Raw genomic sequence first — 25,042 nt, 5'->3', positions numbered from 1 at the left:
CGGAGGCTGCGGCAGCCAATGGCGAAGAGAAAAGGCGACACAGTCTGAGAGGCAGAGCCTCGGAGCATCTTTGGGAATCCTGTGGTAAACGCTAGAAACCCGGACAGACCTCTGAGGCGGGGCTTGAAGGAGAAAATAGGCCTGGATGCAAGGCTGGGTAGACTTGTAGCCGGAGAGGATTCTTAGAGATCACTTGTCTGGTTCAGAGGGGTCGTGTGACTAGTCTCTAAGTTCATATACAATTGGTGGTGAAGCTAAAACGGAGTACGAAGCCGGCTTTAATGAGAGCATGCTATGTAGTATACTTTAGTGCACTGTCCTACCTAATAACTGCAAGCACGAACCAGACTTTTATTTCACAAACAAGGAGAGTGATGCTCAGGAAGGCTAGACACACTGCTCCAAATCAAAGAGCTGGATGATAAGGGGGATTCGGACATAAGTGGTCTGATCCAAAGGTTTTCATCTTTTCTCTATGCTACATTTAGGGGTGGTTTTCAGATTTCAGCTATTTACTAAGGGATCGAGAGAAAGTAGAATGTGTTTATCACTGTACAGAAAGAAAGAGCTAGAATACATGCAGAAACCTATCAAACTGAGAAATTCAGGACATGTGTGGGAAAGGGTCACTTTGTTCATAGAACTCCTCAGGCTGAGTTCTGTTTTCCCCACACAGACGCCCATGCACACACACTATAACACGCTTTTGTTGATTGACTCTCGCTCCTTACTTCATCTTGGGTGGGCTTACCAGCCCTGCCCTCTCTTCTAGGGTGGCTCAGAGATTAAACACGGAGGAGAAAAGAAAATGGATGAGGCACACCTGGGGAAATGAAATTAAACCCTGTGTTTATAAAAAAACAAAAAACAAAACAACAACAACAAAAAACAAGAGCAAAACAAAAAATGTCAAAAATAGCAAGTTGTATCTGCTTATGGAGAAGGGGGGCATGTTTCTGGAAGAATCTTAAATCATTAAAGGCCAGGCATGATGGGGAGACTGCAGGGAAGGCCTATCACGTGCCTGAAAACCTACAACCACAATCGGCCAGTCGGGCTCCTGTAACCTTTGGAGACCCTCCCGGGGTGGCTGTAATGGTAAGTTAGCATCACGCGCCCCCTCCCTCTCCTCTTTACCCCCAGCCCACCCCTTCAGGCAGCAGAGACTCAACAGAGACTTCGGAACACATTTATTTGACATGTCAAGTGGTAAGGGGACTGACTCGGGCTTCCTCCCCACTTCTACCTGTAGGGGTGTTCATAAGCTCAGACACACAGAAGAGCAACTTAGAGCCCATGACCCACCCCCTGGGGTCAACAAGACGGTCCCTAGCGGTGTGTGTTGGGTGGGTGGGGGGTGCAGGTGGGAAGAAAAAGCCGGAAGTTGAGGGCATGAGAGGCAGCAACAGAACCGAGACCGGGAGCTGCTGCTGAAGCCTCAGAAAAGAGAAGAAGACATCCTGAAAAGCGGATGGAAGCCGGGTGTGAGCAAGGAGCCAGGCATGGAGAAGCAAGACCTGCAGAACGTGGGGGAGATACTCGTGAAGAGAAAGTAGAGTATGCGAGAGTATGATAGGCCACGTCTCCGGGCATACATAGAAAGCAAGGGATTGCTTTTTCAGGAGAGCAAAAAGATCCAGGAGACCAGCCTCAAGTGGGGGCTCCCTGCTGCTTCCGAACAAAGGCCAGGGAGCCTGGGACCCTAGCACAAGTGGTCCTCTTGTTTGTTGGTGTGCTGTGCCTCTGGGTACCCAAGTGATCCCGTGTGCGTGTGGTGAAATGACCAGGGCACGAATGCGTGGGTCTATACGCCCAGTAAACACAGTATGTATCCCTCCTCGCTAGTAAGTGTACTGTGCTTGTGGACACATGCTTACCCATGTGTGCGTGCACAGTGCCGTGAGCACATGCAAGAGATCCCGTGTCAGAGGTATCAGCTGGTTCTCCTGCCATCGGGGTCCTGGCCCTTCCCCCTCCTCGGTGCCTCTCTGACTTCTCTCAGCGCCCCGGTTCCCCTGGCCCGCCTAGACTCTGGAAACCCCCTAGCAGGCGAATCTGCTCAGTCTGCATGGAGTGGCGTCTCACCAACTTGCGCTTGGTCCTGGGAGACCCTGGCGCCCCAGGAGGGGCGGGCAGTGAGGGTGCCCGACCTCCGGCTTGGGGGCGAATGTCGGGGATGGGAGGGTGGGGGCTGACGTTGAGAGGAGGCAAGAAACCGGGTCGCGTTTGCGAGATGTGGTCCAGGAGCAAGGTCCCGGAGCCCCTCCGCTCCAGCAGCCCGGGACTCCGCCTCCGTCCGCTCAGCGGGGACACAGCCCCGGGCAGGCTTTCTTGGGACTGGCGTGGGGAAGAGATTGAGCCCGCGGGAGGGAGGGTCAGCGGAGAGGCGCTGTATCGCCGGCGCTCCAGGGACAAGCGGCTGGACTCGGGCGAGTCAGGGCAAAAATGTCCCGGGCTATCGAGCTCCACCGGCTCCATGCGGCTCAGTTTTTGCCGTAGCCCGGAAGGCAGACCAGACTCCTGAGTCTCGGGCGCTGTGTTTCGGCGCGAGAGGGGACCCCCGCCCGTCACTTTCTCCGCCCACGGAGGCGGGTCCTCCGGGCCTTCGGTGCTGTGACGCCGAGAAAGACGCGGTCTGCCGGTCAGGGTCAGGCCGTTAAATTCCGCGGCCAGGCGCTCCATCCCCGGTCTCCCTTCGGCGGGAGGGACCGGCTGAGGAGGAGCCACAAGGCCCCAGGGCTCGGAGTTGAGCCTTTTGAGTGGCTTTGGAGGGTGTCGAGGCGGCTTGGGGAGAGGCTCGGAAGGGGAAGGGTCATCAGGGGGCTTAGGGAGAGGGAATTCAAATATGTCTCTTTTCTCCTCTTCTTCCTGGGCGCGAGGGGACAACAACCCCCGTCCTCCTCCTGCAGTCTGCAGTTGGACTTCCGAAGGCGACGTGCAGACCCCTGGACTAGGAGGAGCCGGTGCAGGGTCCTCTACCCCCGGGGACGGTGGGGAGTTGAGATACTGCCTGGTCTTCTTGGTGCCCGAGGGCGAGGTATCCGTGGTTATGATGATGACCTCCGTGCCCTTGGCCTTGCAGGCGTCCAGCAGCGTGGCAAGGGTCTCGCGGTCCCCGCGGTCCAGGGCGTGGACCAGCGCCGAAGCGCCAGCGTGATCTCGGACTGAGGGGTCTGCGCCGTGGGCCAGGAGCAGAGAGGCCACTGCGGCTCCCCCACCCCCGGCGCAAGCGTGCATGAGCGCGGTGCGTCCTAAACGGTCTGCGATGTTGGGGTCCGCGCCTTGCTCCAGGAGGTAGCGTACCATACGCGCCTTGTTCTGGGGGTCGTCGTAGCGGGCCCTGCAGGCCGCCATTAGCGCAGTCTCCCCTTGGGCATCACCCTCATTCACGTAGGCTCCTCCCTCCAGAAGCAAACGGGCCAAGCGCAGCTTACCCTGACCCACCGCCCGAAGAAGAGCGTGGCCCTCGGTGTGCAGCATAGCTACGGCTCGGGCGAAAGCACCGATGGATGGAGCCGGGAATGGGACCTGACGAAGATGGCTAGGAGTGTGGGGGTGGTGGTTGGGAGAGGCCTGAGGTCTTGGTGGTAAAGCCTATCCCTGTGAAAAAGAGGAGAGAGAGAGGGAGAGAGAGCTTATTGACAGGCTCAGCAGGGAAACTGAGGCACCGATGAAGATGCCTGGTGTATGACGGGAGGGGGGGGTCTCCAATGCACAGTCCTTCCTCTTGACTCCTGCCTTTGAGCCAACCCCCCCTCCCCGCCCAGTGCATGCCAGAGGAGGTGGGAAGGGTGCATCCGCACTGAAGGCTCATGCAAATACGTACATGCACGCGCAGAGATATTCGCACCCCCCATTCGCACCCCACGGCTTATCAGACCTTTCCAACATCCCCCCTTTTCTTATCCACACTTGGAATCCCCCTCTCTAGGATACTGAACGCCACCCACCCACACACATGCACCCGTACAGTCATACACATATTTCTATTCCTAACCTCTTTTAGATTGCCACATCCCCAAAAATTGAGTGGGGGGAAGGAAGCAGCTTGCATTTGGGACCTAAAGGGGTGGAGGAAGAATTAGGGATTCTTTTGCCCCTTCTGTGTTCCCCGTTGCTCCTCGTTCTTCCCCCTCCCAGGCTGTACCCCCAAATAGATACCTGAATGTCCGCATAATCTTTGACTGGCCAGGATTGAGGCTGGGGCCATGGGGGCCTCCGGGGTGGAGGAGCCGGGTACCTGGGGGCCCACATGGCGTGGGGGGGCACCCGGATTCCCTTGGTGTCAGTATCTGCGCCCCAGCGCTGGATCCTGGTCCCTCCTCCCGGTGCGCCCCGGGCACAGCGCCGGCTCCGGAGGAGAGAAGAGGGGGGGTGGGGGCGGAGCTCTGCTGTGCTATTTATAGCCCAGTCTCTGCGGGTGGGGGCGTCCGGCACCAAGCCGCTCCCCACCCCCATGCGCACACACATAAACCAAAAAAAAAAAAAAACCAAAAACCTAGTGCTTCCAATCTTGACTTCCGTTTCTTAACCCACCTCCCCCAGCCCCAACAAACCTAAACGCTCCTTAGGGGACTCGCCGGCGACCCATTCAGGAACCATCCCGATTCTGATTCTTCGTAGAGCTTGAGCAGATCTCCATGATATCCAGTATGCCAGACCTGACTGCCACACACGGCATATGGCACACTGTGCAGAGGGGTGTAGGGAGGCGGTTGGGATCTGCAGCGGCGTCCACACAGATCAGAGAGAGAGGCAGGAGATGTGGCTCCCTTCCCATAGTTTAAATATCAGGGAGAGCATACCCTGGAATCAGACAGTAATGTGCCCCCCCCCCCCCCGCTGCTCCTCTCTCAACATCACACACCACAGAGACACTTGGATCTCAGTTCCCATGGGTCCTTTAGGAATGAGGAAGGTGGCCCTCCCAGGGCATTTCTAGCGCAAGGGGCATTCTCAGATTCCTTTCCCCCGATATTTTAAGCAGTGTCTCTCTCTATACGAGAGAGGAAAGGGGCAGAGAAATGACTGAACCCTTGTTACACGGTGCTCTCTTTACATCTCCTTACTCTGTCTCGCTTGAAGGTCCCTGCCTGAATCACTCCTTGTCTCTTCCTATCTGTTGCTCTCGCTGCCTCTGCCTCTCCGTGCCACCTGCCCTGTCTCCATGGTTACCAAGGCTGCCATCTGCATATTTTAGGGATGAGTTTGTGTCCAGTTGGAAGGTACCAAGGGAAGTGGGGGCATTGGATGGGTACTAAGGGTTTGGAACGCTTATCAAGGATCCTAGAGAACTCAGATGGCAAAAGCCACCATATACTGATGCAAAAAAAAATGTTACTGGGAAAGGAAGAGAAATATTTGTAGGGAAAACGCCCACTTATACTAGTTATTGAAGTGCCGAGCGCTTTGCACACATCATCTCCAACCCTCACAACTCTATAAGGTGGGAACTATTGTCTTCTTGTGATGAGGTTAAGCAAGTTCCCCCAAAGTTTCACAACTCTGTTTTTGTACTAGTCCAAAAACTGGACACAGCACCACACCCACATACAACTCCCCAGTCTATAAAGGCCATTTTCTCTGACATCTGGCATGTTCTTGTTGACTACTCCTAGCTTTCTCTCCATCCTGAAGTATTTCCCTCTTTCTACTCTGTGAAAAGAACCCCACTGGGTTCCTGCCTTCTCTCCCCAACGACTTCTCTGATCCCCAAGCCCCCTCCCTGCTCCCACTTCGTAAGACACAGCTCCAGTCCACGGGGGTGGAGGGCGGGGGTAGCCCACGCTCAGGAACAGCAGAGGCAAACGTATCGTGAGTTCAAAGCCAGCCTAGACTGGGTAGCCAGACCGTCTTTTTTAAAAAAATATTTTAAAGTATTTATTGGTGGTGCTGGAGACTGCGTAAGATTAGAGGGGTCGACTCCGAGAGGAGCTCGAGTGGGGGTGGCGCGCACGTCGTACGGCCACAAGAGGGCGCCAGAGCCGCTGGAGCTGCAGCCGGGCGGTTGGGAGCCTCCAGGCGGGTGCTGGGAACGAACTCGCTGCTGAGCCGCAGTCCAGGCTCCCCAACCCAGGAGGCCATGTCCCGGCAGCGAGTCTCCGCTTCTGGCTCAGCCACGTGCCTGGCTGAGGAGCAGGTCATCTTGGCCGGCTCCTGCCACCCCGAGCCTGCCCCGTCCGGGCTGGGACGGGGACTGCAGCCCCGGGTCTCAGCGCGCCCCACTTCCCCAGCCTCAGTTCCGGTGCGGCTCGCTCCCTCCGCCCCCTCGCCTCGCCCTCCTCCGCTCGCCAAGATTGGCCGGGAAACCCACCAATGGGGAGCTCGGGGAGGCGGGCCTAGAGCGCGGGCTGGAGGAAGAAAAGCGAAGTTCAAGTTGGCCGCTGCGTGGGCCCCGAGTGGGGGAGGGACGGCAGGTAAGGCTTCGACTTGGTGGCTCTGACCCCGTTTGGTCCGGTACTTCCCAAAATTAGCCCTCCGGGGCCGACGGCAAGCTAGACAGCGCTTCCTGTCAGCCTGTCGGACCAGCCCCCTTCTGGATCCCCACCCTTTCTCCCGCGGCTCCCATTGCTGTGTCGACTGTACATCAAAGATAGGCAGGGCTTGCTGTCGCGCCTGGGGACAGATATTAAAGCGGAAGGCGAGAAAGGCTCATCCTTGTAGCTCAGAATGGTGCCAGCCTCGCCCGCGTCTGTTAACACTAGCCCCCTGTCAAGAGCCCGACAGACGCCTGCTATCTATCAAGTCAGCTGAAACGCTCTCCCCTACCCACCGCTCTCCTCCTGGATCGCCTTCCTTGAAGGATTAATTCAAGGATCCCAGCCTGACACTGCCTGATTAGCACGATTGGAATCTCTTTAATTCTTAAAATCGCATTATTTGTGTGCGTATTTGTGTGTAGACGTGCGTGCCACGACTTGCGCCTGGAGGTCAGAGGACAGCTTGAGCCGCAGCTTCAGGTTTTCTGGCCACTTGGCAGCAAGAGTGTTTACCATTTCGTGGGGCTCGCCCTCTCCCTCCATCCCGCCCGTCCTTTTTATTGGCAGACTCCCGCTATGTAGCCTATACTGGCCTCCAACTTGCCCTTCTCTTGGTACAGCCTCCCCAGTACTAGGATTACAGGTTCTCTTTTGAAGTGTCTGTTTGGACGGAAGGTTTGGTGAGACAGACTGTGGTCGGTAATACATTGTGCTCAATAAGCGTTAATTGAATGGAATTGATTTGTGGGAGCCAGTGCTCTTGACAAGGAGGACGAATTTAAACTCCTAATAAGGGAACAATAGAAGAAAACATGGTATATAATTAAGGGCCTTTAAATTGGTGGTTTATTGCATTAATGTTTTATAATTACTCTCAGACCAGAGAAGGAAACCAGCAAAGAGAACCGGAAGGGAGGCAGTATGACTCACAAGGTCTCAAGTGTGGACGGTCTTTGGACCCATGTAGTCAGTTGTTCAAACAACAGGTATTTACTGAGCACCTACTACATGCCAGACGCAATGCTAGACAATGAGGATCAGAGTGAGCCCTCTGCTGAAAATCTGTTCAATAAATTATTTAGTGACTATGAGACAGGTTCTTGCTATGCAGCACAAGCAGGCTGGCCTCCAACTTACGATCTTCCTGCCTCAGCCTTCCTGAAAGGCTGAGATAACAGGCTTGCACCACTACACCCCAAATTTAAAAAAAAAATAATTTTAACTGTGAAGAGTGAGTCCAGCCTTACAAATGCTAAGCGTTAACTCTGCCCCTGAGCTATACTCATACCTCTGTGCCAACATCTTTGGTAAAAAACAAACAACACCAAAAAAAAAAAAAAAAAACACTAGTTCTTTTCAAGTTATTCCACTATTTAATTTTTTCTTTATTTGTTCAACTTAATTTATTAGTGGGGCTAGGTGGAGTGTGTGCCATGGTGCACATGTGGAGGTCATAGGAATGATGTGTATTCTACATTTCCATTGTAAGACAGGAAGATTGCACCAGTGTTACACTTTTTTTTTTTTTTTGGTTTTTTTTTTTTTTTTTTTTTTTTTTTGGTTTTTCGAGACAGGGTTTCTCTGTGTAGCTTTGCGCCTTTCCTGGAACTCACTTGGTAGCCCAGGCTAGCCTCGAACTCACAGAGATCTGCCTGGCTCTGCCTCCCGAGTGCTGGGATTAAAGGCGTGCGCCACCAACGCCCGGCTATGTTACACTTTTTAAAGTGTGTGTGTGTGTTTTGCCTGCGTGTATGTCTGTGCAGTATGTGTATACAGTGCCTGCAGAATCCAAAAGAAAGTATCAGATCCCCTGGAACTGGAGTTACAGACAGTTGTGAGCCATCACATGAGTGCTGGGAATCGGACCAGGGTCCCCTGGAAGAGCAGCTGTACTCGTAACCACTGAGCCATCTCTCCAGCCCTCTCCTGCATTCTTAAAAACAAAACATCCTTTTTACTTGTTAATTGTAGGATATCCATTTATTCCATACAACTTGCAAACATGTAGTAATAAAAGAAAAGAGTGCATTATTCCATAGTCCTAGTGTAGTAGTTACTGGTTAGTATTTTACAATTTTAAACTTGATTATTATTACGTGTACTTGTACACAGACGTGCCAGAGCGCTCCTGTCGAGATCAGAGGGCCGCTTTGTGAGGGTATGTCTCCATTTTCACCTTTACATGGTCCCAGGGATGGAGCTCAGGTCCTTGGAGCTGCATGTCATGCAGCGAGTGCCTTCACCTGCTGGACCACCTACCTGCCCCTTACTGCATCTTGATAGATATTCTCAGTTTATCTGCATGCATGCATAAATGTGTGTGTGTTATAAGTAAATAGGGCCGCACAGATTCAATTTTATACCAAGAATGGAAACACAAAAGAAAATAACAGGTAAACATGGCTTTATATCATATTCCCCCTTGCCCCTCACATTCCATATTATCAACCTCTTCTGCCTGTATATAACTTGAGGTCATGACATTTGTGTTAACTGATAATATTCTCAAATGGCTTTTTTTTTTAAATCGTCTATCATTAGACCACTTATGTCATTATAGAATTTGATGTTTGAAACAAAGTTTCACTATATAGCCCAGGCTGGCTAGGAACTCCCTAGATACCTTAGCCTCCTGTGTGCTAGGGCTGTAGATATGCGTCACCATGCCTAGTTTATTTCAGAACTTTGCTCCCATAAATAGCTCTTTAACCAACATTCTGATATTTTATTGCAGAATATGTGATTATTTAGGATGGATTTTATGTAGATGGACTTTTCTGTCCTGCCAGTCAATTCCCAAATAACCACACAGAGATTTATTATTGTTTATTATTATGCTTGGCCAATAACTCAGGCTTGTCACTAGCCAACTCTTACACTTTTAATTAATTCACATTTCTTATCTACACTCTGCCATGTGTTTTGGTGCCTTTTCTCACTATGGCAAGTTCATCTCCTTCTCTCCACATCTCCTTTCGATTCTGAGATACTCCTCCCCTTCCTCCTTCCTCCTCCTCTTTCTCTTCTTCTTCTTTTGTTTTTTGTTTTTGTTTTTGTTTTGTTTTGTTTTTTTTCAAGACAGGGTTTCTCCGGGTAGTTTTGGTACCTGTCCTGGATGTCGCTTTGTAGACCAGGCCGGCCTCGAACTCACAGAGATCTGCCTGCCTCTGCCTCCCGAGTGCTGGATTTAAAGGTGTGTGCCACTGCAGCCCGGCTACTCCTCTCCTTCTTCTTCAAGCTCTCTTTTTGTCTCGAGTCCTGCCTAACCTCTGCCTGTCTAGCTATTGGCCAGTCAGCTTCTTTATTAACCCAATCACAGTGGCATATATTCACACAGTGTAAAGGAATAGTCCACAGTTTTAACAGTAGGGTTTCTAGATTGAGATTAAAAACCTTGAGAGGTTGTTTACCCTTCCCATTGAGGTGTGTTCATGTTTTAGTTTGCTTTCTACTGCTGTGATAAAACACTATGACCAAGAACAACTTAGGGAGGAAAGTGTTTATTTGGTTTACACATCCCAGTCACAGTCTATCATGAAGGAAGCAAGGCAGGAACCTGGAGGCCGACACCGAAGCAGAGGCCATGGGGGAATGCTGCTGACTGCCTTGCTCTCCATGGCTTTCTCAGCTTCTCTTCTATCCAACCCAAGACCACCTGCCCAGGGGTGGCACCGCCCACAGTGCCCTGGGCCCTCCCACATCATCAACGAAGAAAATGCCCTCCCAGACTTGCCCACAGGCCCATCTGATGGAACCGTCTTCTCGTTGAGATTCTTTCTTCCCAAATGGCCCTAGCTTGTGCCAACTGACAGAAATCTAACCATCCCAGCCAATGTCCATCCGAGGGGAATCTCACCACAGCCTGATTATTTTTTTATTTTATCATTTTAATTTTGGCTAGTCCCTTTGTTAGGTAGAAAATGGTTTTCTTGGACTGCGGAGATGGCTCAGTCCATAAAAAAACGCTTTCATCTCAAGCTGGAAAACCTGGGTTTATACCCCTGGAACCTGTGTAAAGCAGGACAGATGTGGTGGCCTGGGGAGTAACACCACAGGAGCTCTCTGGCCAGCTGTGACAAACATAAAGACCTTGCCTCTAAAGCAGCAGAGGGTGAAGGCCACACCCAAAGTTGTCCTCTGACCTCCACGCACATCACAGCCCACATGCACCTTCACACGCAAACACATGCACACGCACAAACACATGCACATGCACACACTGTCCACGCACATACATACAAAACGATTTTTTAAAGCAGGGGCCAGAAAGACAGCTTAGTGGTTAAGAGGGTATGCTGCTCTCACAGAGGACCCAGGTTATTTCCCAGCACCCATCTGCAACTCCAGCTACGGGGGAATCTGACCCCGCTGGCCACCATGGGCACCAGCACTCACATGCACATAACCCACAAGAGGTTTTAACTCCAGCACTTGGGAGGCAGAGGTAGGCAGATCTGTGTGTGAGGCCAGCCTGGTCTACATAGTTCTAGAACAACCAGCACTATGTAGAGAGAGCCTGTTTCAAATAGATAGATAGATAGATAGATAGATAGATAGATAGATAGATAGATAGATAGACAGACAGATAGAGATATATTTTAAAATGGTTTTATTGACCATTATTTTGCCAACTTTCTGTTTATATTCTTTGTCCCTTTTTGTTTTTGTTGTTTATTTGTTTTGAGGCAGAGTCTCACTATGTAGCTTTGGCTGGCCTGGAACTCTTTTGTAGACTAGGCTGGCCTTGAACTCACAGAGATCCACCTGCCTCTGCTGGGATTAAAGGTACTTGACACCATGTCCAGCCTTTGTCTGTTTTGTTTTGTTTCGATTGGGTTTGGGTTTGGGTTTTTTGAGACAGTATCTTTCTGTGTAGCCTGGACTTGTCCAGAGTTTGCAGTCCCAGCTTCTCTAGTGCCGGCAGTACAGATCTCACTCTCTAGCCCAGGCTGGCCTCGAACTCACAGAGATCCGCCCGCCTCTGCCTCCCGAGTGCTGGGATTAAAGGCGTGCGCCACCACCGCCCGGCCAACAAAAGCCCATCTCACTTGCTTTTTTCCCCTCTAGTACCAGGAGTCTTGATGCTGGGCCTTTCGCCTCCTGAGCAAGGGGTGTATCCTGGAAATACATCCCCAGCAAGCATTTCTTTTGGAGGGAATGATTTTTTTTTTTTCCATTTAGACCTGCAAGAGTTCTAACACAGTGTTACTTCTTACCATGTTTACTACAAATACAGAATCAGAGTGCCCCAAGACTGCTCACTCTATCTTCTCATTTTGGGACCTCACCTACTCTCATGGCTTAAACTCTTATTTGTAAACTGATAGCTCCACCAGAATATAAACTCCATGTAGGAAGCACCAGGGGTGCACAGGAGTTCTGTTAGCATTCTGCAACTTCATGGCACATAGTAGGTGTTGTGGTTTGAGTGAGCATAGCCCCCAGAGGCAAACATATTTGGATGCTTGGTCCCCAGTTGGTGGACCTGTTTGGGAAGGATTAGTAGATGTGGCCTTGTTGGAGGAGGTGTGTCACTGGGGGTGGGCTTTGGGGTTTCAAAAGCCCTCATTGTTCCTAGTTAGCTTTCTCCTCTCTCTCTCTCTCTCTCTCTCTCTCTCTCTCTCTCTCTCTCTCTCTCTCTCTCTCTCCCCCCCCCCCCCCCGTCATGCTTATGGATGAGATGTGAGCTCTCAGCTACTGCTCCTGTGCCATCCCTGCCAGGATGGGCATGGACTCACCCTATGAAACTGTAAGCCCCCAATAAAGCCTCTTCTATAAGTTGCCTTGGTCATGGTGTCTCTTCACAGCAATTTAGAAGTAACTAAGATGGTGGGCTTATTATTATTATTCCCATTTTACAGACAAAGAAAGAATCAGAGTTTATGTAGCTAGGACCTGACAGAACCTGGACTTTTGTTTGTTTGGTTGGTTGGTTTTGGTGTTTTGAGACAGGAACTCATGTTGCCTGAGATGGCCTGAAACTCACTGTGTAGCCTAGGATGGCCTTGAACTCCAGAGCATCCTGCCTTTACATTTCAAGTGCTAGGATCCCAGGCATGTGCTCCCACACCCAGCTCTGCCTTCCTTAAACACCATGTAGTTGTTGGTGGGTTTTTTTTTTTATGTTTTGTTGAAATGTGCTCTTTAGTAACTTTTACTAGAGTTCAAAGGTGTGTCTAACAGGGTTCCATTATGACATTTAATAGATGGGCTCCAATCATCTATGTACAGTGTATTTCAATCACATCCTCTCTCCCTCTGTCTCTCTCTCTCTCTGTCTCTCTCTCCATGTCTCTCTCTGTGTCTCTGTCTCTCTCTCTGTCTCTCTCTCTCTCTCTCTCTCTCTCTCTCTCTCTCTCTCACACACACACACACACACACACACACACACAGTTACCCTTTCTTGTCCCTCTCCCATTCCTGCTGACCCTCTTCTTCCCACTTAGAGTCCCTGGCGCTTTTGTGTCTTTTCAGTGCGTGATGCAATCAGTTTCATTAGGGTTGTTTATGGAGCATAGGAAATTATTTATTTTCTTTTTTCTTTCTTTCTTTTTTTCTAAGATCTCACTATGTAACCTTGGCTGGTTTGGAGATCTCTGTGTAGACCAAGCTGACCTAAGGTCACTGAGATCCACCTGCCTCTGCCTCCCAGTGCCAGGATTAAAGGTGAGCACCACCCGGCCAGACTCAGGGAGGGTTTCTCTATAGGAGCTTGAGACCCTTACCAGTGGCTACACCACTGGAGAAAATCCCTCTCCCCTCATTTTCTGCCATCAGCTGCTCACGTCTTATAAGTTCTTGGGGAGGAGTAAGTCCCCGTGATCCCTCCTTCGGTGACAGGATATGAACAGACCCAGTCTTGTGCCGATCTTGTGAAGTTAATCACAGTTGCTGTGAGTTCAGGGTTCACAGCCGTGCCATGTCCGGAAATCAGTGTTCCACACACTCCAGCCTTTCTTCCCTTCTGTCAAGTTCCTGAGCCTTAGAGTGGGCGACACTGGTGTCTTATGGCGTGACAGCCGACAGTCCTGTATTCTCTGTACTTTGACCAGTCTCTGGAGTCACCGCTGACTGTAACAACTGTTCCTCTGACCAGAGCCGACGTCAGCACTAACCCCTGAGTTGAAAACATAGTTATTTAGAAGGTGTTTCGCAGAACAACGGCAGTGACTCCCCACTGGGACCTTTGATCTCGTAGCTGTAAGCTTTTGAGTGGGTTTACAGCAGCATGCGTTGTCATCTTGAATGGATTCATTACAGATTCCCGAGCCGAGAGGGGAAGAGCCCTGCAGCCTAGTTTCTGACCACCACCCTGATGCCTGCATTAAATAGTATTGTCGTTTTCATCCGTGCCTTTGGTGATGACTTGAATGTTGAATGTGCGAGTGTGTGGAAATGGGGTTAGAGTTGTCTAGCCTCCAAGTTCTTGGCCTTTTCTTAGCTCCCTATTGCCCTGCCACGCTCCTCCACGCTCCTCCTCCACGCTCCTCCACGCTCCTCCACGCTCCTCCTCCACGCTCCTCCTCCACGCTCCTCCACGCTCCTCCACGCTCCTCCACGCTCCTCCTCCACGCTCCTCCACGCTCCTCCTCCACGCTCCTCCACGCTCCTCCACGCTCCTCCACGCTCCTCCTCCACGCTCCTCCTCCACGCTCCTCCTCCACGCTCCTCCTCCACGCTCCTCCTCCACGCTCCTCCTCCACGCTCCTCCACGCTCCTCCACGCTCCTCCTCCACGCTCCTCTACACTCCTCCACAGCTGGAGCTGGAGCTGTCAAAGGGAAAGAGACCTAAGCCAGCTGTGTACTCCTCTTCTTTGAAAGGAGCCAAAGACACGATGACAAGAATGCTGTCCTGAGTCTGAGTCGCCGTGAAATGTCCTCTCTCTCTCTCTCTCTCTCTCTCTCTCTCTCTCTCTCTCTCTCTCTCTCTCTCTCTCTCATAAGCAATCTTTTTCTCCCACTCTTTTTCAAGGTAGTTAGATACTCCTACCTCCTCAGATACCCTTCTTCTTCCTGGTATAGATTAGTCTTATGTACCATTCTGTATAGAAGATATGTAATATATTTACATTTAGTTCAGTTTTTAAACTTTTACTTGTGTGCGTGTGTATGTGTGTATGTGTGTGTGTGTGTGTGTGTGTGTGTGTGTGTGTGTGTGTATCTGAGAGAGAGAGAGAATTCTCTAAGTTCTCTGACCTCATCTGTCCCCCCCTCTTCCACCTTTTTGAGGCAAGGTTCTCTAACCACTGAGCAGTGAACTTCAAGCTAGTTAGCCTATAGCCTTCCACCAGTTGTCCTGTCTCTGTTTCCCGTTGGCTCCATGGATCAAACTCAGGTTGTAAGCTTACATGACAAGGGCCTTCACCCACTGAGACATCTCCGTGGACCTGTGGTTAAAATTCTAAATTAATCATTTTATTTATTGGCTGCTCATGTTGGCACATACTTGTAATCTCAGAACTTGGGAGGTAAAGGCAAGGAGGATCATGAGTTTAGAAATATCTATGTAGCCCAGGCTAGCCCCAGACTTTTTCCTCAGCCCCCCAAGTCCTGGGACTACAAGCTCGAGCCACAATGCCTACCTAGTAATTTTCTCTTATTATAAAAGAAGTAGTCATACATTATAGGAAAAACTGAATACACAGACAGAAAGGAAGAAGAAAGGAACACGTGAAAGCCAACCATTCGGACAAAACAATGTGTACAGGGCTAAGGAGGTAGTGTGCCCACTGAGTGCTCTCTTAGAATGTGGAAAGCCTTGCATTCAACTTCCAGTACTGCCAAATAATAAGATAAAATAAAACAAAAATGCGCAGATAACCCCCAGAGTTTCCATATATCCTGGTACAGTTTCCCCACTATTAATGTTGTATATTACTATAATGCATTTGTTACAATTAATGAACCACTATAATATATATATATATATATATATATATATATATATATATATAGAGAGAGAGAGAGAGAGAGAGAGAGAGAGAGAGAGGGTTTCTCTGTGTAGCCCTGGCTATCCTGGATTTTAATCTGAGGACCAGGCTGGCCTCAAACTCACAGAGATCCACCTGCTTCTGCCTCCCCAAGTGCCAGGATTAAAGGTGTGAGCCACCATTGTCTGGTATATTATCATTTTTCAAGGTTCACATTCCATTCAATGTGGTGATATTTTGTTTGTGCTCTAACAAATAAAGCTTGCCTGGAGATCAGAGTGCGGAGCTAGCCACTAGTTAACCATAGAGGCCAGGCAGTGGTGACACATACTTTTAATCCCAACACTAGGAAGGAGGAAACAGAAAATGATATGGCTGGGCGGAGAGAGCAATTTGAGGTGGGAGGAGCCCGGAGCTCACCCCTCTCAGGCTGAGGAATTTCAGGGTAAGAGGTGGCTGTGGCTGGCTCCTTTGTCTCTCTGATCTTTCAGCATTTACCCTGATATCTGGCTCTGGGTTTTTATTTTTAAGACCAATTAGGGTTCACACTACAATTCAGATTTCTTCAGTTTTTATATAATGGTCTTTTCATGTGTCGCGATCCCATCCAGAATACCCCATTACATTTTATCTCATCCCCCTGGGCTCCTGTGAGCTATGACAGTTTCTCAGTTTCTTATTTGTTATAATCTTGACAGTTTTGAAGAGAACTGGTCAGACGTGCTGCAGGCTAGCCCTCTGTTGGAAGCCATTGCTTTTCACTGACTGAACTAGACTTAAGCGTGTTGGGAATGATGACACAGAGGTAAAGGTAACAAATCCGTCACATGTATGGAGGTGTAGCACTCGGGAAGCTGAGTGTTCAAGGACAGCCTGGGCTACATAAGGACACCTTGTCAAGGAAGGATGGAAGGAGAAGAGGAGGAGAAGGGGAAGGAGGCTGCTGGCTTGTAGTCCCAGCACTCTGGAGCAGAGGCAGGCAGATCACAGGTCACTGTCACTGTCTGCTACATAGTGAGTTTCAGGCCAGCTTGGGCTATCAGAGACCCTGAGTCAACAAAACAAGAAAAGAAACAAATGTCTTTATATCCTGTTAAGAATATGTATTACCCACGTGAGTTGCTGCAGGATGTCCACTGGAAAGTTACTCTATACCCTCCAATTTGCCAAAAGCATGTGGGACAACTCACACTTATGAATCAGGAATTACACTCCTGTCCTGTTAGCGTGGGATACCTACATGCTTTGGTTTATGTTTTAGTTTGGACTATCTACATAGTTTGTTTAGAATTCTGCATGGGACATTGGTCTTTTCCCAGGCATTCATATCACTGTGTACTCATGGACATTTACTTTGTACTTTGGGATTATAATCTAATGTTGATTTTTCTTATTGTGGGGCTGAAGGGACGGCTCTGTGGTTAAGAGCTCTGTTCAAGTCCCAGCTCCTGATCAGGCACAACCACCATCTGTAATTCCAGTCTCTGGAGAAACAGTGCCCTCTTCTGGCCCCTGTGGGCACTACACACACAGTACACATACCTACAACACACTCATACATGTAAAATAACACAAAAATCTCCAAAATAAAATGACTTGTTTTATTATTATGGGTCTGTGTGTGTGCACATGAATTCAGGTGCCCATGAAGGTCAAAGGCATTGGATCCCCTGGAGCTAGAGTTGCAGGAGGTTAGAAGCCAACCCTTGTGAGGGCTGGAAATCAAATTCATCTGGAAGAGTAGTTCCCACTCCTAACCACTGAGACAGCTCTGTAACCAAAATTTATTAATTTTCATGCTTTAAAATATTTTAAAATATTAACTTGACTTATGTGTGTGTGCCTACTTGCCTGTAGGAACCCCGTGTGTGAAATGTCTATGGAGGCCATAAAAGGGCATTGGATCTCCTGGAACGGAGTTACAGGCAGTTGAGAATTCCTGATGTGAGAGGTGGGAACCAAACCCAGGTCCTCGGCAGGAGCAGCATATACTTTTAGGCACCAAGTTAGCACTCCAACCCCCCTTTAAAAATATATTTTTTAAAATGTCTTAAAGGGGGCTGGGGAGATGGCTCAGCAGTTAAGTGCACTGGCTGTTCTTCCAGAGGTCCTGGGTTCAATGCTCACCACCTACATGGCAGCTAACAACTGTCTGTAACTCCAGTCCCAGGGTGCCCAATACCCTCATACAGATATACGTGCAGGCAAAACACCAATGCATGTAAATAAAATTGTTTTTAATGTTTTAAAGTTGTGTGTGTGTGTGTGTGTGTGTGTGTGTGTGTGTGTGTGTGTGTGTGTGAGAGAGAGAGAGAGAGAGAGAGAGAGAGAGAGAGAGAAGGCACCCATGCCCATGGAGGCCCGACAAGGGTGTTAGATTCCCTGGAGCTGGGTTTACAAATGGTTGGGAGCTACCAGATACAAGCAAGTACTGGGAACTAAACTCCATTCCTCTGCAAAAAGCAGGGCATACTCTTAACCACTGAACGATCTCTCCAGATCCCTATTTGTTTATTTTTGAGACATGATCTTGCTATTCAACCCTGAGTAGCCTGGAACTCTATGTAGACCAGGCTTGCCTCAAACTTGCAATCCTCCTGCCTTAGCCTTCCAAGTGTGGGGCTGGGATTACAGGTTTGTAGCATCACTCCTAACTTGATGTTTTATTTATTTTTTAATTAGTTAATTATATCTTTTATAATTTATTTATGTTGCTTTTTTTTCCCCCAAAAAACAAGGTTTCTCTGCATAGCCCTGGCTGTCCTAGAACTTTGTCTATAGACCAGGCTGGCCTCAAACTCAGAGATCTGCTTGCCTCTGCCTCCCAAGTGCTGAGATTAAAGGCATGCACCACCACTGCCCATCACCATTGGCTTTTTAAGTGTCACAGAGAAACAATTTGGAATATAGCTCAGACATAGAGTATTACCTAGCATGAGAAAGGTCCAGGGTTTGAACCTCAGCGTTGAGAAAAAAGTCGGCCGGGCGGTGGTGGCGCACGCCTTTAATCCCAGCACTAGGGAGGCAGAGCCAGGCGGATCTCTGTGAGTTCGAGGCCAACCTGGGCTACCAAGTGAGTTCCAGGAAAGGCGAAAGCTACACAGAGAAACCCTGTCTCGAAAAACTAAAAAAAAAAAAAAAAGAGAGAGAGAGAGGGAGAGAAAAAAGTCACCCGACATAGAACACCGGGTGTCATGTAGCTCCTTGTACTTCTTTATCTCTTTGTTTTTGTCTTTATTAGGTTTTTCTCACTGGATCTCGGAGTATCCAGGCCCCCTCCACCATGGCCAGCCGGGGTGGGGGCCGGGGTCGTGGCCGAGGCCAGTTGACCTTCAACATGGAGGCTGTGGGCATTGGGAAGGGTGAAGCTTTGCCTCCACCCACTCTACAGCCTTCTCCACTCTTCCCTGTGAGTGTCTCCTTTCCTTTCCTAAGACTCCCACGTGCCCCCACTGACCACATGTGACCACGGAATCCTCCTGGCCCATCCTAAGCTGCCCTCATCTTGACCCTCTGTCTCCAGAGTCCCGAAGATGCTTTCCAGGCAAAGGGATGTTTATCTTTTCTCTTCATACTCCCCCACTCCCCAGCTTTCAAAAGATGCCGTATTGTCCTCCCATTCCTCTGGCCCTCTATTTACAGGGAACAATGGATGCAACTTAGGGGAAGGCCCTTTAAGGTTTTTCTACAGCGGTTTCGTCCTAAGCTAACCATTGTGCCTCCTCAGCCCTTGGAGTTCCACCCAGTGCCTCTGCCCGCAGGAGAGGAAGGGGAGTATGTCCTGGCTCTGAAGCAAGAGCTGCGTGGGGCCATGAGGCAGCTCCCATACTTCATCCGGCCAGCTGTCCCCAAGAGAGGTCAGTGCCCATGCCCAGCACCCTTGGGGACCAGGGCGACTCAGGATGTCCACTCTCTAATGGAGAGAGCATCAAGATTCCCTCTGTGTCTGAACCACATCGGCTGACGCTTACTCGAGATTTGAATTGAGCTCTAATCTCGGGGCTGATGGGGACATTGAAGCATTAGCATCTCATGTGTCTAGTTGGGGGTGCAGTACAAACTTTACCACAACTCGGCCGCCTCTGAACTAGTTGGAAGGACCCTCAGCTAGGTCTCAGAACCCTACCTATGCCAAGCATCTTCCCTTCACTGGTGAGCAGGAGACGGAAGAAGGCAGGCTTGGGATCACAGATAATTACCCGCGCTGAGGAAGTCCAGTCTTTTAGTGTTGGCGATTTAAGGCTTTAACACTGAGGCCTTGAGAGCTGAAGGCTCCCTGGGGTGGGAGACTCACCAAGCTAACCCTATTAGTAGGAGGGAAGGAGAAGACTGAACCCCTGGTTTTTATCCTGGCGTATACTGTCCAGTGACCCACGCTGCCTCTCAGAAGAGCAGAGTCTGCACTAAGGGCGAAGTGTAGCAGAGAGGCAGTTTGGAAAGGGAAGGTCTTCACGGACCCCACTGGGTTTGGAGTGGGGCGACCAATAATTAATAGAATTAAGAGGGGTAGACCCTTAGGAATAATTTTCTTTCCTACGGATAAAACTCTGACTCCTGACCTCTGACCCCTCAGATGTGGAACGTTACTCAGACAAGTATCAGATGTCTGGGCCGATCGACAATGCCATCGATTGGAACCCTGGTAGGTGACCAGCCCTCACTGAATGCCCTTCTTCAGAGGTGCCGTGAGGTGCCTGGAACCACCGCCCTGCTCCCTTTCCTGCGCAGCATCCAGAAACTAGAATCCTAGATGTGCTCTCGACACTCTCGGGGTCTGTTAACAGTGCCACCAGACTTCAAACCAGCCCCTCCTTCCTGTCCTCTAAAGCCCTCCCCGCCCCTTAGTACCAGTCGTGGCCCACGGAAGCCCCAGACAGGGTCCTGCTGACCTCCACACTCTCACTGTCCCCAGATTGGCGGCGGCTACCCCGGGAGCTCAAGATTCGAGTTCGGAAGCTCCAGAAGGAACGTGAGTGAACCAGGAAGAGGGTGAGGGTTCGCGGCGGCCGATGCCACAGTAGCCACGGGAGGGCAGCAGAGTGGCATGTTGGCTGCCGGAGGGCGCTGCAGAAAGCCCGGATGGAGCAGACGTTGCTCAGCTGATAAAGACAGCCGCCACCAATCCCTAGAGCTGAGCTCACAGAGTGCAAAGAAGAGCCCGTCCTAACTTCCACATCACTCACGCGCGCGTGCGCACACACTCACACACACCATTCAGCAAAACATTTTGTGAAAAATAAAAAGAAAGAAGAAGCACCCGAGAGTGGCTGAGTCCTCAAGCGCAGGTACAGCTTTCACTCACACCGGGCGGCTCACGGCTGTAACTCCAGCTGCAGGGGATCCAGTGCCCTCTTCAGGTCTCCTTGAGCACACAAGACACACACACACACACACACACACACACACACACACACACACACAATTTTAAAACTGGAAAGAAAGCTAGTTAGGAGATTGGCTTCCCCAGGGTTCACTTTTTGATCCTCCAAACAGGGACCACCATTATACTCCCCAAGAGGCCCCCCAAGACCACAGAAGATAAGGAGGAAACGATACAGAGACTAGAGGTGAGGAGGACCTATGATAGACAGCTGGACTCCAGGCCCCTTGGGGCCCCCGTTCCCCCTGTGTTAGCTGAGTGTGAGCTTCTCTTCCTGTTCATCCTCACATGAGACTCTGGAGAAGAAAGAGGAGGAAGTGACTTCAGAGGAGGAGGAAGAGAAAGAGGAAGAAGAAGAAAAGGAAGAAGGAGAAGAAGAGGAATATGATGAAGAAGAGCACGAAGAGGTGAAGGGGGCTGATGCCCTTCCCTCTCCCTCAGACCTCTCTCTCTTTTCCCCTCCCAAGCTCTGGACTCCTCTCTCTCTCTCTCTCTCTCTCTCTCTCTCTCTCTCTCTCTCTCTCTCTCTCTCCCTCTCTCTCTTGGTTTTTTGAGACAGGGTTTCTCTGTACAGTTTTGGTGTCTGTTCTGGATCTCACTCTGTAGACCAGGCTGGCCTCGAACTCACAGACAGAGATCCACCTGCCTCTGCCTCCTGAGTGCTGGGATTTAAAGGCCTATGCCTCCACCGCCCGGCAGTTGTTGGTATTTTTATGTTCAAGTGGGAAAAATATGCACTGCTGTATGACTTTGCCTGTCATCCTTGAACAGGGGCCAGGCTAATCTCTTTATCATCCCAATTTTAGTATAGGTGCCGCCGTAGCGAGCACATTCGTTTTGTTTTTGAGTCAGGGTCTCACTATGTAAGCTAGGCTGGCCTGGAACTCCCAGAAATCCTCCTGCTTCTACTTCCTAGTGTTGGGATTACAGGAGTACACCACCAGATTTATGATACAAAAGAGTGTTTTGATTTGTTTTTTTAGTGTGTGTGTGTGTGTGTGTGTGTGTGTGTGTGTGTGTGACAGCAAATGTGTGGAGGTCAGAACACAACCGTGGGAGTTGGTTCTCTCCTTCTACCACGTGGGTTCTGGGGGTTGAACCCAGGTCCTGCAGGTTGGCAGAGAGCTCCTTTTGTACTGGGCCACCCCACTCTCAACTCTTACACAGGAGATGTTCTCAGAGTGACGACGCCCCCCGTGGCTCTATTTCATCTGCCTCTGGCCTATTCTCAAAACACATAACATGGTGGATGAGAGGGCTCAGGGGGCCGAGGTGCTTGCTGCCAAGCCTGATGGCCTGAGTTCAATCCCCGGAACCCACTCTGTGAGGGACAGAACTGATCCCTGCAGGTGTCCTCTGACCTCCATGCGTGTATCAGGGCACACACACACACACACACACACACACACACACACACACACATGCACCCATACACACATGGTCACGCACACAAGTAAATAAGTGTAGTTTAAATTTAAACGGCATGGGTTTGGAGTGGTGGCCCAGTGGTTAAAGGCAATTGCTGCTTTTCCAAAGGACGCACACTCCATCCCTGGCGCCCACATGGCAGCTCACAGCCACCTGTAACTCCAGTTCCAGAGCATCTGAGGCATCTGAGGGCACCAGGCATGCAAGCAGCACACAGACACAGGTGTTGACAAGACACACGGACACATGAAAAAGAAAACTAACTTTTGATGCTGGTGGGGTGTCCCAGACCTGGAAAGCTGTATCTGGGAGGGAGAGAGCCTGGAAAAAGACGGGGAAGAAAAACTCCGAAATCATTGCTGATCTTTGCTTCTTTTTACGTTTCAGGAAACTGATTACATCATGTCATATTTTGACAATGGAGAGGACTTTGGAGGTGACAGTGATGACAATATGGATGAGGCTATATACTGAAAACCCGGGCCCATGTATGTTCCTTGATTTGAGATATAGGGTCTAAAATTACTTAGGGTTTGTCCTGTTTTTGTTATTATTGTTTTTGAGATAGGATCTCACGTAGCTCAGGCTGGCCTGGATCTCAGTATGTAAGTGAGGTTGGCCTTGAACTCGCGATCATCCTACCTCCATCTCCCAAGTCTTGAGATCACTGGGGTACACCATCACACCAAACTTCCTGTTATTTCCTTTTGGGAGGAAAGCATTTAGTCAGGATCCGGGGGGCCTGTGTGCTCCCTGGGGCGTGCCCTTCAGATCTGTGTCGCCTCTCCATGTGGGGAGAGGACTGGTCTCTTAGTATGGAAGAAGAGTTGGAGTGTAACTGGGTTGTTAGAGTGGACACAGCTGTGGACACACTTCTCCCCAACTTTTGTAAGCCTTTATGGACACACTTGGGGTGGAGGCAGTCAAGAGGAGTCAGGCCTGGTTTGTATTTGTAAATAAAGTGTTTTTATCTGTCTCTCTACTCAGAGTGATGTCTACCCGGAAGGGGTGGGAGGAGAGGCCTTCTGAAGGGGATGTCCAGCCAAGTCATTCACACACACACACACACACACCCTCCACCCTGCCCCAAGTACTGAGGGTTGAATTGACAGCCTTACAAACGCTAAGCGAGTGTTCCATTACTATCCTCATATCCCCAACTCTTTTTATACATTTTTTTTTTTATTTTGAGACAGTGTTTTGATAAGTTGCCTAAGTTGGCCTTGAACTAACTCTGTAGCCCAAACAGGCCTTAAGCTCTCCCAGCCTCCCAAGCAGCTGGGGTCCCAGGCGTGTGCCCCCAGTGTCAAGCTTGTCCTTGACCTCTCTCCCCCGACAGGGGGCCCTCAGGAAATGTCCCGCACGATGTCTGAGAGCGACGTTGGGGAGCACGGGGAAGAGCACGGGGTCTCCCACAGACCAGCTGCCTGCCCCGGTCCTTGGCCTCCAGCGCAGGCACAGGGACTTGTGTGTTCAGGCACGTCCACAAGGACACCAGCCGTCTCTTTCTCGCACCTGACCTTGATCGTGTCCTTATTTACCCACGATTGCAGCTCTTTTTGTGCAGAGTCAAGAAAGCCAGGGGCCAGAGAGAGGGGTGGCACCCTGTTTTCAGCTCACTCGGTTCTCTTCCAGGACCCGGAGAGCCCGCTTTGAGAGGCCTATTTAGGGAACCCTAAATAACCTGTTCTCCACTCCCAAAGCGAGTGTATGGCTTGCAGTTTCCCGTCTAGTTCTCCTCCTTTGTGGAATTTAGTTAGCCTTTCTCACTCGACTTCGGGGAGGGGTAGGCGGTATTATCCTCCAGGAAGTAAGGAGGGTGGGGAGGAAGGGTGTGATTTGGGGACACTCACATCTCTAAGAGATGCTTCCTCGCCCACACAGCGCTCCCTGGGGTGAGGTCACTTCCCTAGGCTCTGATTGGCTTCCGAGGAAGCCTTCCTCGAGCTGATTGGTTGCATGCACTTGACATGCCACGGACACGAGAAAGTTGCGTGTCCAGTATAGAAACTGAGTAGGACCTGCATAGATATCTGGGGGTGCTGCCACGGGAGACCCCACTCACCCTTTAAAAGTCGTAAGATGGAATGTGGGAGACGTGTCAATAAATGTCTCAATTGCCTAAAAGGCAGGCCGACTGAATTTCCTACAGCATCGTGAGCTGCAGACCCGAAACCCCAAGTCAGATATTTCTGACCCCATTGTACATGGAGAACGCGGCTTTAGGCTCCGTGGAGGGAAAGCGTCTTTAAAAGGCTCGTTTAAATGTGGCAGCAAGTGTTAAGAGAGAAGCCCCGGCCAAGAAAACGGAGAAGGGAACAGGAATAGAAACGAACATTCCAGAGTTATTGAGCAATTTGTGATGATTGATGTGTTTCCTTTTCTAGCTCTGCGAGTGAAGGGTGGAGCCAGGGGACTTGTCGCTGGGGTTTCCCACAGTTACTCAGCTGGTGTGGCTGTGGCTAGGGAGGAAGAGCAGAAAACAAGAGGAAGACCCTCACAGCTTTTCTTTCGTCTTTCTCCACTACGTCCCCACACACCCAGGAGGGAGACACTATCCTAACCTCATCACTTAAATTTAGAGCTGTGGTGGGGGCACCTGCAGGCCACCGATGCTCCTCTGGAAACTCCCTTTTTATTATATTTCATTATTGGAAGGCAGGCAGGCTGGGGAGGTGTGGGGTGGGTTTAGAGGAACACCATGGCTTGTGTGTGAGGGCAGAGGATGACTTGTAGGAATCAGCACCCTCCTCTTACCCTATGAGCCATCTCATTGTCCCTGGAAGCTTCTTTTTTTTTTTTTTTTTTTTGGTTTGTTGAGACA

The 25,042-nt window shown here is 50.2% G+C and overlaps 2 protein-coding genes and 1 non-coding gene across 6 annotated transcripts; 1 reads left to right on the top strand and 2 right to left on the bottom strand.

The window, feature by feature from the left end:
* Window positions 1–332: 332 nt before the first annotated feature.
* On the bottom strand, window positions 333–5,149 carry Ankrd34a (ankyrin repeat domain 34A). 2 transcript variants are annotated; one of them, XM_076574609.1, is made up of 3 exons: window positions 4,162–5,149; window positions 3,998–4,061; window positions 333–3,600 (listed from the first exon to the last, which is right to left on the bottom strand). In XM_076574609.1, exon 3 carries the CDS (start codon window positions 3,478–3,480, stop codon window positions 1,999–2,001), a length of 1,482 nt encoding a protein of 493 aa, XP_076430724.1. In that variant the 5' UTR covers window positions 3,481–3,600; window positions 3,998–4,061; window positions 4,162–5,149; the 3' UTR covers window positions 333–1,998. The 2 variants fall into 2 exon arrangements, with proteins under 2 accessions (XP_076430724.1, XP_076430726.1); XM_076574611.1 differs by lacking the exon at window positions 3,998–4,061 and having other exon boundaries at window positions 350–3,600; window positions 4,162–4,346.
* A 1,139-nt stretch (window positions 5,150–6,288) lies between these two features.
* On the top strand, window positions 6,289–23,194 carry Polr3gl (RNA polymerase III subunit GL). Of its 3 annotated transcripts, XM_006982581.4 has the most exons (8): window positions 6,289–6,416; window positions 18,652–18,819; window positions 19,138–19,267; window positions 19,984–20,052; window positions 20,323–20,379; window positions 20,904–20,977; window positions 21,084–21,197; window positions 22,606–23,194. In XM_006982581.4, exons 2-8 carry the CDS (start codon window positions 18,694–18,696, stop codon window positions 22,690–22,692), a joined length of 657 nt encoding a protein of 218 aa, XP_006982643.1. In that variant the 5' UTR covers window positions 6,289–6,416; window positions 18,652–18,693; the 3' UTR covers window positions 22,693–23,194. The 3 variants fall into 3 exon arrangements, with proteins under 3 accessions (XP_006982643.1, XP_042135483.1, XP_006982644.1); XM_042279549.2 differs by lacking the exon at window positions 18,652–18,819 and having other exon boundaries at window positions 6,332–6,416; XM_006982582.4 differs by lacking the exon at window positions 18,652–18,819 and having other exon boundaries at window positions 6,339–6,416; window positions 19,053–19,267.
* Window positions 21,517–21,620, bottom strand: LOC121830600 (U6 spliceosomal RNA). The gene has a single exon (XR_006073816.1). It is a non-coding gene; the product is annotated as a U6 spliceosomal RNA (small nuclear RNA).
* Window positions 23,195–25,042: the final 1,848 nt, after the last annotated feature.

This window comes from Peromyscus maniculatus, chromosome 6, assembly GCF_049852395.1.
Source record: "Peromyscus maniculatus bairdii isolate BWxNUB_F1_BW_parent chromosome 6, HU_Pman_BW_mat_3.1, whole genome shotgun sequence".
Taxonomy (NCBI): Eukaryota; Metazoa; Chordata; class Mammalia; order Rodentia; family Cricetidae; genus Peromyscus; species Peromyscus maniculatus.
The sequence above is the reverse complement of the archived record's forward strand: the minus strand, read 5'-3'. Positions and strand labels throughout refer to the sequence as shown.

Excerpts from the sequence above, each read along its gene's own strand:
- Polr3gl (XM_006982581.4), top strand. The coding sequence starts at position 18,694 with ATGGCCAGCCGGGGTGGGGGCCGGGGTCGTGGCCGAGGCCAGTTGACC. Across the intron at positions 18,820-19,137 it reads AGCCTTCTCCACTCTTCCCT|CCCTTGGAGTTCCACCCAGT; the intron begins GTGAGTGTCTCC and ends GTGCCTCCTCAG. Across the intron at positions 19,268-19,983 it reads GCCAGCTGTCCCCAAGAGAG|ATGTGGAACGTTACTCAGAC; the intron begins GTCAGTGCCCAT and ends CTGACCCCTCAG.
- Ankrd34a (XM_076574609.1), bottom strand. The coding sequence starts at position 3,480 with ATGCTGCACACCGAGGGCCACGCTCTTCTTCGGGCGGTGGGTCAGGGT.